Source organism: Cyanistes caeruleus, unplaced genomic scaffold (genome assembly GCF_971803275.1).
Source record: "Cyanistes caeruleus unplaced genomic scaffold, bCyaCae1.hap1.1 HAP1_SUPER_30, whole genome shotgun sequence".
In the NCBI taxonomy this organism is placed as follows: domain Eukaryota; kingdom Metazoa; phylum Chordata; class Aves; order Passeriformes; family Paridae; genus Cyanistes; species Cyanistes caeruleus.
In genome coordinates this window covers 1,697,937-1,709,183 of record NW_028256295.1, presented here as the reverse complement: position 1 = coordinate 1,709,183, position 11,247 = coordinate 1,697,937, and the positions used below count along the sequence as shown (strand labels likewise).

Below are 11,247 nucleotides of genomic sequence, written 5' to 3'. Positions count from 1 at the left end.
CCAGTGTTCCATCACTGCTGTTTCAGTTGTGGCTGTCTTCATATCTCTAGGAAAATAACTATACTTTGCAGTTTAAACAAGTGTCTCCAATAAAACACAAAACAATTTAAATTAAACAATATTTAAACCTAACAATAATTATATATGATAAAAGGAAATAACAAACTTAACCTTAAAAGAATATCTAAGTTAGAAAACTTAACTTAAAAACATTCAAGCCTAAACATTATAAAACTTAACTATCCTTAATTCTATTAACACTTAACCTATATTAAATAAAATCATAACTTAATATTATTCTGTTAGTACAAAAAGCAACTAAAAGTTTGATATATACTTTTTAAACACAATATAACAGTAACATGAATTCACTATAAAGATTATAAGAATGTAACAAATACATCACAATTCTATGTCATCTAGCTTTGAGAATAACTCACAATAACTGCAAATGTTACTAAAAATACTTATTCATAACAGGAATTTGCCTAGTATATGCTTAAATTGGTTAGGATTTGAAAGTGCAGTTTTTCTAGAGAAAAACCACAACAACACAGGATTTGGTGAGTTGCCATCCAGCTTTGTAGCACTTTTCAAAAGTACTACATTTACATTTTTTCAGAAACATCAAGTCCAATTCTTAAACTAAAACCCAAAATCCAAATTGGTGTATATGCAGTTATATGTGCTTTATATAACAAAAGGACTCACATGAAAATTACCTTATTAAAATTGTGGAAAAAACAAGCAAATAGATAATATATACTTTAACTTAACTTTGTCTTGTACAGTAAAGTTCTCTTAACTAATTATTTTTTAAACCATAAATCTCTTCTGTAGATAACATTAATTGGAAGGTTTTCCTAGAAGCTGTAAATCATACCATGTTTTAACCTTAGGTTCTAAAACCAATTATTGCAAGGCAACTTCTGTTAAACACTTTTTCTCTCTCTTTTTTTTTATTTTTTTTTTTATTTTTTTTTTTTCTATTTTTTCTCCTTTTTTTTTTTTTTTAAACGTTCAAAAATCACAATAACTTCTCTAGTAAAATCCTAAAAACTGCAATTGCATAAGCTCATAATTACTTAAAACACAGAATTAACTCTACAATGGCATATAAAAACATTTTGAAAACCCAATAAATCATGACTTTTTAACAAACTGGGTATTATCTGGGTGCTTCTTCTTAGAGAGGGAGCAGGGGGGTGAGCTGCCCACCCTGCTGCTGCTGCAGCTCTGCTCTTATCTTCCTTCACATTCTCTACATACTCTTGCAGCGAGGAAAATGGAGAGAAAGGAAAAGAAAAACCTCACATAGTTAACTTTAACAAATGCAGTTTTTTCTCTCAATCTCTCATGTTGTTTGCCGATAGAGGAAAAAAAGGGCACGATTTTACAAAAGCAGGCAATGTTACACGAAAAGTCTCTCAGGCCAGGTGCTGACAGTGGTGATCATTGCAGCTTATCAGCGTGGCCTTGGAACTTTTCTTGCGCTGCTTCTGCCCCCAGGGTGCCTTTGTTCTCTGCACACCTCTGTGCTCCCCCATGTCCCCCTGCTTCGGGTGGAAACCAATCTAAATTTGGATTCTTTCCTTCCAGGGTGGTAAAGATGGAACTTTAATAAGATTGTAATGCTAAAAGTGACTCCAAAAATGAAGCAAATATTTCTGGATGTATCACATCCTGCCATAACTGAACAGATTCTGTTCATTGTTTCAGTGTTCTCTGTGGAACTTTTTTTTTTTATTTTTTTTTTTTTTCCTTTTTTTTTTTTTTTTTCTTTATTTTCTTCTCTCTGACTCTCCCTCCCTCTCTCCATGGGCAGCATAGATAGGAGTGCTAGTCCAGCAGTGGGAGGTAGAGGCGTCTGCCACTGTGACGCAGGTAGAATTACGGGGCTCACAGCCTCAGCATATCTCACTTTTCTGTCTTTTAAGGTATTAATTGCAATCTGCCAAGTTCAACAGAGAGACGGAGTGTCCTTGCTCTTTTCTGTAATTGCCATTTCCCATATCAGAGCCGACATATCAGTCCATTCTTGCACCGCAAAAAGCAGTGTGAGCACTGCAAATGCCCATGACAATTAGCCCATATAATGAGCATATCCAGGTCCTTTTCCTGGGCTGCTTCGCCTCGTTTAACGAGGATGCAGAGAAGCAGTTTTTTAGCCGCCGCAAACTCTGCCTCCATGCTGACGGCCACCCGCAAGGGGGAAGGTTGCGACCCTTCTACCACGCCCTTGCCTTCCTGGGCCCCCCCCAGCAGCCTGACTTTCCACGTCCTACCGCTCAGCGTTTCACCGCGCTCAGGCTGCCTATCCGGTGCCGATCCAAGCCCGCGACGTCTAATGCCCAGATCCACTCCGCTGACTCCAAAGCCCCTCTGCCCGCAGGGGTGTCCCTGTTCGGGCGCCAGATGTTGAAAGATCCCCGAGCTGTTCACCAGTCTTCACAGAAGTAATTGTGAATGCCGTTTATTTCTATTATTAACACACCTTTTATAGGGTCTACAGGGTTTGCGGGCAGAGCAAGTTACTATTGGCTAACACACACAGGTTTACATTCTTATCCTTGTACACAAGGATATTGTTTTACTTTACTCTCTCTTCTGCAGGCAAGTTTCAAGGATTTTAGCCCTTAATATCACGACTTATTTCAAAGGCTGGTTTGTGCATACAGGCCTTTACTAATATATAAAATATAGCAACATACATGCACCTCAGCTGGGCTACTGATTTCACCCCTACCTCAGGCTCACCACCCTTGGGGCTGCTTCCAGACAGCCCAGCTGCATCCCCTTCCCCCTTCAAACCTAGTTTAAAGCCCTCTCAGTGAGTTCTGCCACTTCATAAGATAAAATTCTTCTACCCTTAAGAGAGATGCAGCCCATCCAGTTCCAGCAGGCCGGGTGCCAGAAAAGTTGCCCCATGATCAGAGAACCCAGAATTCTGCCAATGACACCAACCCTTGAGCCACTTGTTGATAATGTGGGCTCCCCTATTCCTTTCACTTCTTTTCTGCCACCAAAGGGACTGAGGAAAAGTCTACCTGTGCTCCTGCCCCATCAACCACTCAGCCAGTGCCCTGAAGTCCCTTTGAATTGCCCTGGCACTCCTCTTTTCAATCTCATCTCTGCCAGCCTGGAGTAGCAGCAGTGGATAATAACCAGAGGGCTGGATCAGCCCAGGAAGTCTCTCAGTGATGCCCCGTAGCCGAGTCCCAGGGAGGCAGCAGACCTCCCTGTGGGATGGCTCCAGTCAGCATGAGGGGCCCTCTGTTCCCCTCAGAAGGGAGTCACCCACTACAACCACCTTTTTTTTTCTTTTTAATAAGCTTTGTAACAAAAAGCCAGGCACTGATAGATGGTAAAATTCTGATTTATAAATATTTTTTCCCATTTTTTATTGTTTTTTCCCCTCTTCTTTTCACTCCAATAGCATCACAAGTATTGAGAATGAAAAAAGGCCACAGTGCATCATCATTTTCACCGTTTTACAGATGTTTCTAAGAATATTCAGGAATGAGGATGGGCAAAAACAGAACTGCAGGAGCAGGAGTTGACTTCCAGTCCCATCAGAAAGGAAAAGGTGATCTTCCTGGAAAAAAATCCAATAATATTTTTAAAAAGCCCTAAAAAGTTCCCAAATAAAATAAAAAATTTGGGCCCTCCCAGGCCCTGGTAGCATGCTGGGCTGGAATTTCTCCTATTCCACCTCCAAATTATTCTTTACCAGTGGATTTGTCTGGAATTTTGTCCTTACTTTTCCCTATTTTTCCTTCTTAAAAATCCTTTTTTCCCCCAGTTCCTTTCTGCTTGTTTCCACTATGTTTTCCTCATTTCCAGTGCTGTATGGGATTTTTCCGGATCTGGATTGTGTCCTGCCTCTCTCCCCACCTTCCAAACCCCTAAATCCCAAAAGAGAATAACCCAAAAAACCTCGGAAGACTGAATCAGTACAGGTGGCATTGTACTGTCATTGGAGTGATCCTAGAAAAACGGGCAGAAATTTGGGATGAACATTCCCTCTCCAGTAGATCCATGAATAGCTGCAATGCAGAAGTGGAAAAAGCTGCTGAAATTGGGATTTTGCATTTTCCAGGAGAGATTTTGAACCTGGCTTTATTCATTAACCTTTCAACGTGCACAACCGAGGACGGAACACGGCAGGGCCTTAGACACAACTTTGGTCCCTGACACACACAGGCTCCTTGTCCCACTACTGGCCTTCAGTAACACCTTGAACTCCACAATGCTGTGGAGCCGGGCCTTCAGCACAGGGACCTTTCCAGCCTGATCTGCGCTCCTTCCTCTGCGTCTCTGCACAAAACACGGCGCAGGAGAGAGGAGGGGCCTGTGTGTCACAGCGCTCTGGATTTGTGACCCTTCAGCTCCACACAGATGCAGGTCAAGTGAAAAAGGAAAACTGTTTATTGATGAAATGCGAAGCAAAGGGATGAGCAGAGGGGCAAAAAAGGGGATGGGGAGTGTCTGAGGGCTGGAAGGAGGGAGCTACCAAAAGGGAGGGAAAGCGGAGGGAAAAAGAAGGGATGGGCAGTGTCTGAGGGCTGCAGGAAGGGAGCTGTCAAAAGGGAGGGAGATGGCTGAAGCTACACGAGCTTCTCACAGGCTCAGCTGTGCCAGTCATCAGCGGTGCCTGGAGCTCTAGCTGGTGTCTTCTGGTCTAAACGTAGCCTCATCTTCCATGGCACCTGAAGGTCTTAAATGAACACTGGTTCTGAGCCAGCAGATGAGCGTAATTCTGCAGCTCTTTTACTAAGTATCTCTTGAAGTGCTGTGCTTGAATGGGAAGGGTTGTCATCTCTCCTTAGGGCTTGAAGTGCTGGAAGAGAGGGGAACAGAGCCACAATCAGAACCCGGATCTGTGGGAATCCTAGGAGAATGTCCTGCCAGGGCCATCCCAGCCTGCTCTAGCCATGGCCACAAGAGGGGAGGGGGAAATAGGATCAGCTGCAAGGTCCTGGTCACGAATCCACACTCCCCCAAACCCCCTGCCCCACTTCCCTGAAATCTCTCTGTGCTCTGCCCACACCACCCCTTGTCCACACAGGGAGCAAAGCCCTCCGCAGCCGGGACAGGGACTGCAGCTCCCCCAGTGCCAGCCCCTCACTGCCAGCCCTCACTCACCCTCAGTGAGGGCCTGCAGCTCTTCCTTCTTCCCCCTCAGGTGCTGCCCGGCCATCCCTGGGAACACAGAGCCTGTCAGGGCCCCGGCGGCACAGCTCCCTGCCAGCGGCGCTGCCAGCCCTGTGGCCACACGGCCTCCCGCCCCGGCAGGGCTCAGCCCGGGCCCTTGCCGCATCCTGACTCAGCCCAAGGGCACGGCTGCCAGAGGCCGGCAGCAGCAGCCCCGAGGGCAGCCGGGGCTCCAGGGCGCCGGGCCCGGGTGCCGCTGCCGGGGCAGCAGCCGGGGCCGGGGCCGAGCTGCGGCGGGGCGGGGAGGGAGCCCGGGCTCGTGGCTCACCGATGAACCTGATGGCCGCCTCTTGCAGGGTCTCCTGCGGGCTCTGCAGGTACGGCAGGGCCCGGCGCAGCTGCTCGGCCGCTCGGTTCCTGTCCTGTGCCAGCTGCAGAGAGCGGCAGGAGGGAAGGGTTGGTGCGGGCTCTGCCCCTCGGCCGGGCACTGCTGCCTGCGGCCAGCCCCGGCCTCCCGTGCCCGCCCAGCCCTGAGGCCCGGCCAGCAGCCGCTGGCGCCGGGCTCTGGAGGGGGCAGAGGGCCGGCTGCTGCCCGGGGAGCCGCGGTGCCGCCCCTGCCCGCAGCCCCAGTGTGGGGCTCCATTGGCACCCGGCTCGGGGCCACGGGAGCCTGGAGAAGAAGCCGTGCGGCCCAGGGAAGGGAGCAGCGTGTGGGGCACAGGCTGGTGCCCCTGGGTGCAGCACCGGGCAGGGGCCACAGCTGCCAGCCCCACACACTGAGCACCGGGACCAGGGGGCTTCTCAAATTTGAGCTAATCCGGGCTGCCCTTACCAGACACTCAGCAAACTTTGATAGCTGCTCCTTCCTAATCAGCTGCTTCAGATTCCTCCTCTTGAGGAACTCGGCCACACGAAGCAGCGTTTCCCGAGAGGCCTGGAGAGCAGCAGAGATGCAGAGATGGCACTGCAGCCCAGGGCACAGGACTCTTGTCTGGGTGACAGGGCCCTGAGGAAGCCACAGCCTGGAAGGTTCCAGGACAGGAGGAAGCCAATGCCCTTCCCAGGGATGCACCAGCATCACACAAAACCTGACCTTCGCCACATGCTGGTTCTCATCATGGCAGTGGATGAAGAGTGGAAGCAGGCTCTGGTTCAAAATCTTCTCCAGGGGCTTCTTTCCCTCATCCACTACCAAGTCCATTGCCTTGAAGAAGAGATCAAGGGAGAGCAACTGCACATGGCTGTGGTCCTGGAGGAAAACAAGAGAAAAATACCTTAATACCAATTCCCCCAGGCTCACCTGGGCAAAGCCTCAGAAATCTGTAAGATACAAAGTTTCTGGGCAGCAGCCAATGCCCGTGTCTGGGGGCACAGAGCCTTACATGGTCAAAGAGCAGCAGGAGTGCCTGAGCCAGCTTTGGGGCAGTGGTGCTGCATATCATGACGTCTTTATTCTTGAGAATACTGATGAACACACGGAGGGCCATGCCAACTACATCTCCATCTGGATCACCCAGCAGCTCCTGAAGGCTTCGAGACAGGCTGCACATTCTTATGGCCTGTGTGGAACACAAGGCTGAGCTGGGAAGCCCTGAACGGCTGCAGTGCCAAGACCGCCCTGGCACTGCAACCCCACCCTGCTGCTGCCAGGCCCAGAGGCCAAAGGGCTGTCCCAAAGCACTCGGGCAGGTGAGGCAGGAGAGCTGGGAGCAGCTGCCTCAGCTCCTGAAGCCCAGCCAGCCCAAGGAGCTGCTTTCCCCAGCACAGCTTCAGCTGCTGCCCTGTTCTCACCATCGAGGGTTCCTTGCTGAGCACCACGAGGCCTCTGAGCGCCAGGCGACGCCTCTGTCTGCACTCGCTCTGCAGGTGCCTTGATGCGATCTCAAGGACACTGTCACCGTGTTTAGTCAAGTCCAAGCACTCGAGGACCTGAAAGGCACAGGGCAGTGACAGGGGAGCCGGCCGGCAGGAGCCTGGAACTGGGCAGGGCTGGGCCCAGGCAGCAGCACAGGGCGCGGGCACCGTCCCAGGCAGCTGTGGCTATGCAAGGGGACAGGGCTGGCAGGCAGCTCAGCGAGGTAGTGCTGGCCATCAGGCTCACCTCCACAAGGAATGCCAGGAAGGACAGATCACAGCATGGCTCCTCCCTTCTGAGTGACTTGAGCAGGTCGAGTGCAATATGGGAACAGAAGGGGATCAAGCCACGGAGCATCTCCCTGTCAGGGGAAAACAGCACCAAGACCCTGATGGTGGGGGGGGGTGGGGGGACAAACCTCTCCCAGGAAAGAATCACAGAGATCTGGCCTTTCCCCAGAATCCCTGGAGGGACCATGGGTGCTTTGGGAAGTGGCTCCTTTTGGGCACCCTCCTCTCAGCCTTTTGCAGTCTGCTTAGCCATCCCTCAGTGATGAGGCCCTCTGGCCAGGACCACAGGGACTGTGTGACACACCCCAGGCACAGGGCACAGATTTCAGAGGCAGTGGGGAGAAGTGAGGCTCACCTGGCCAGCAGACCCACGGCATAGTGCTGGGTGTCAGCACAGAGCAGCGTGTCCCAGCCACGCTTGCGTCCCATTTCCATGACCACACTCTCACACCGCAGTCGGCAGAGCAGAGATTTCATGGCCTGCACTGCAAACCTGTGTGCAGAGCAAAGCCCAGGTCACACTGGGTGCACTGGTGTCAGCCACAAGGGCATGGGAAGGACAGGAGGACTGGCACCTGTTGGGGTTGCTGGGAAGGCGGTGTTGCTCCCGGCATGTTTTCCAGAAGCTGTCAACTTCCACTGGTGGCATCTGCTGGGTGGTGATGACAACATGGAACAGCAGAGCCACAAACAGGCGGGCAGAATAAAGCATCATCGCCTCGCAGCACTGTGGCATCTGGACAATCAGCCAGAGCACCAGAGTTGCCTGCAAAAGAAGCACACCAAGGCAGTGCTCAGTGCCGAGGTGTCCATGGGGCAGGGCCTGAGGGGAGACACAGGGGGAGCAGCAGGCCTGGTGCCCCCTGAGCCTGCCCCTAGCCCAGGTTTCAGCCCAGCGCCTTAGGCAGGGAGAAGACAGAGAGCTCCTGGGGAAGCAAGCTCCAGGTGATCAAAGGCCATGTCCATAAACTCACACTCAAGGGAAAAACGTCCTTGTTGTCTCCATCAGAGGTGCAGGTGCTGCAAAGGGGCCAGTTCTCCATCACACAGAGCAGTGTTGGCAGCACTTTCTCTACTGTTGGTCCCGATGAGCCTATGGTTTGCCACATCATGGCAGCAGCTCTGTGGGATCAGAGCTCTGTGTCAGGGGTGTCTCAGTCACAGAGCCATGCCCTTTGTAGCTGTGGGGACCCAAGTGACAGAGCCCTGGTGCCCTGAAGGGCAGGGAGGGAGCACTGGCAGCAGCATCAGGACACAGAGGGGCCCGAGGCTCCTGGACCTCTCTGCCTGTTGGGCAGAGCCCATTGGACAGGCTGTGCAGGGCCATGGGCCCTAAAGGCTGGTGAGCCCTGAGCTCTCAAGGCACGTGGGCCCCATACCTGTCACACGATGGGGCACAATGCAGGAGGGTCAGCGCCACATCAGCAGGGTGTTCTTCAGCCAGCCTTATAATGTCAATTTGCTGCCTGACATCCACAGTGACATGGGACACCAGACTCTGGTGAATGTTCCTCACAGTAGCTGACACCTGGAGGAGGCATGGGGAAGACATGGAGTGCTGTCCAAGGCAGCAACTTCCCCAGCTTCCCCCAAGAAGTGCTTCCCTTCCCATCACACTGTGCTGGCCTCAAAGGGTGAGGAGGCCCTGTGGATGTGGCGTGAGGGGGCACAGGATCGTGGGAGACCTCCAGTTCCAGTACCTGACTGGGTACCTGCTGCTCAGAAGAAGCAGCTCTCTTCTCAACAACGTCAGAAGAAACACGAGGGTCCTTGAAATAATCCCATATGAGCTCTTGGCTTATAGTGGGAGTGGGTGTCCTGTTGGCCTTTGCGATGCCCTGAGTCTCTCCGGTGTCATCATTTTGAATGCCCTCAGTCCCTGCCATGTCAGCCTTTGCCCTGTCAAACTCCACTGCAGCGTCAGACTCTTGTGAGTGCTCAGCTGAATCCGGGCTGACATCAGGCTCTGCCTGGAGCTCGGTCAGCCTGCAGTCAGGCTCAGCTGCGCCCTCAGTTGCTGCTGTGGTGTTCCTTCTACGCCGAATGCGCAGGAATTTGCGGAACCTCTGTGCAGAATGAACAAAGGACAGGGGAGAGAGGCATGTTCCATGGAGTGCTCCAAGCTCCACTGCTGGGATGAGCAGTGCCAGCAGGCCCAGCCCAGGTGGGGATGGGTGCAGGTACCTGAGCTGCTCTGTGGAAGCGGCCACGGGCAGGCTCCTGCTCTTGTGTCCTTTCCATGGCTGCATCTGGCAAAGAGCAGCCAGAGCTGAGGGGCTGCGGGAGAGGCCGGAGAACACAGCCCAGCCCTGCACTCCCCAGGCAGGGACAGCCCTGGGGTGGCTCAGGGTATGGAGCACAGCCACTGCCAGGGGTCAGCCCCAGCCCCTATTCTGTTTTGTCCTTCAGCATGTCCACATGGGACGGGACGGGACGGGACGGGACGGGACGGGACGGGATGGGATGGGATGGGATGGGATGGGATGGGATTGGATTGGATGGGGCAGGGCCCAGCTGACTGCAGCCATCAGCCCTGTGGCCCAGTTCTGCCACTCACCATCCTGCAGTGGCTGGAACTTCTTTGGCTCTTCCAGCTGTTGTGCTGGGGCAGGTCCAGGGTCTGTCTTTCTTTTCCCCCTGAACACTTTGAAGACGCTGAGGAATATGCCCGCCATTACACAATCTTGCCTTGAAGGCACCTTAAAGAGAGATGCCGTGGGAAATCTCTGAGTCAACAAGTCCTGCAGTTGTGCCTTGAAGGCACCTGCGAGAGAGAAGCCCCAGGAAGGCTACAGGACAGCAAGTCCTGCAGTCTGGTCTCGGGGGCTCCTGCCACAATGACTGGAGACTCCTCGTAAATGACTGTGGTCACCAGGTCCCACAGTCTCACCTTGAGAACAGAGGCCAGAAGGATGGGAGATGCCTCAGAAAAGGTCCAGGTCACCAAGTACCGGAGTCTGGCCTTGAAGGCACCTGCAAAAGAAAAGTCTTGGGAAGGCCACGGGTCACCAAGTCCCGCAGTCTTGCCCCGCAGGCACCTGCAAAAGAAAAGCCTCGGGAAAGCCACGGGCCACCAAGGCCCGCAGTCTTGCCACGAGGTCACCTGTACAAGTAAAGACTTGGAAAAGCTCCGGGTCCGACACAAACGAGTGCGCTGTGCGGGGGCTCCTCACAGCACCGCTCTGGCGCGTCCTGTCCCGTCGCGTGCACTGGGCACTGTGGCGTGGCCCTGTCACCGCCAGCTCCTATGTCACCACATGTCACAAAGGGCTCTCTGACACCCTGTCCCTTTCCATCCCATGGTGACCATGTGTCACAAAGGGCCCTTGCACACACTGCCACCTGCCCTTGGGCTGCCCCCATCCCCCCCAAAGTGGCCCAGGTTGGAAGGAATCCCTTGCCCAAAGTGTCTAAGACAGCCCAACAGGATCTTTAGGAACGCCTCAAACCATCAGCAAACGCTGCCCTGCTCTGCAGGTTCAGGGCAGCAGAAGGAGCCCCCAGGGCTGCCGACGCAGCCACAGCAGAAAGGGCACGGGGCCTTGCACAGAATCTGCACAGGGGCCTGGCAGCACTGAAATCTGCAGGTGTGGCAGTGTCCCCAACAAGGCAGACCTGCCACCCCAGCCGAGCCCTGGCAGTGCTGGTGCCCTTCTCCTGCCCCAGAGCCCTGTGCCCCTGGGGGGTTTCTGTGCCAGAGGGCAGCCAAAGCCCACATGCATTGGGGGCTGGGCTCCTTCCTGCAGGGGCTGTTGGCAGGAGCTCCTGGAGCTACTGCTGGCCACTCTTGCTATCTGTCAGATGATGTTGCTCTTTCCTGGAATGATGTTTTTCATGGAAGGGGTTTGCAGTAGCACAAAACCACCATCAACTGCTGAGTTTCCTAGGATGGTTAGATTGTACAGAGGTACTGTCATGTTTCAGTGTGATTTTCTGTCTGTTCTTCTG

At 52.8% G+C, this 11,247-nt stretch overlaps 1 protein-coding gene across 4 annotated transcripts; it reads right to left on the bottom strand.

Annotated features, from left to right (window-relative positions):
- Nucleotides 1-4,405: 4,405 nt before the first annotated feature.
- On the bottom strand, nt 4,406-10,969 carry LOC147645269 (maestro heat-like repeat-containing protein family member 7). 4 transcript variants are annotated; one of them, XM_086874797.1, is made up of 17 exons: nt 10,338-10,521; nt 10,190-10,272; nt 9,857-9,998; nt 9,484-9,548; nt 9,000-9,365; nt 8,679-8,827; nt 8,274-8,421; nt 7,875-8,065; nt 7,655-7,792; nt 7,256-7,370; nt 6,946-7,083; nt 6,537-6,713; nt 6,248-6,403; nt 5,987-6,088; nt 5,483-5,585; nt 5,146-5,202; nt 4,406-4,840 (listed from the first exon to the last, which is right to left on the bottom strand). In XM_086874797.1, exons 3-17 carry the CDS (start codon nt 9,972-9,974, stop codon nt 4,719-4,721), a joined length of 2,145 nt encoding a protein of 714 aa, XP_086730923.1. In that variant the 5' UTR covers nt 9,975-9,998; nt 10,190-10,272; nt 10,338-10,521; the 3' UTR covers nt 4,406-4,718. The 4 variants fall into 4 exon arrangements, with proteins under 4 accessions (XP_086730923.1, XP_086730925.1, XP_086730924.1 ...); XM_086874799.1 differs by having other exon boundaries at nt 9,012-9,365; XM_086874798.1 differs by having other exon boundaries at nt 9,012-9,365; nt 10,190-10,969.
- Between the last annotated feature and the right edge of the window lie 278 nt (nt 10,970-11,247).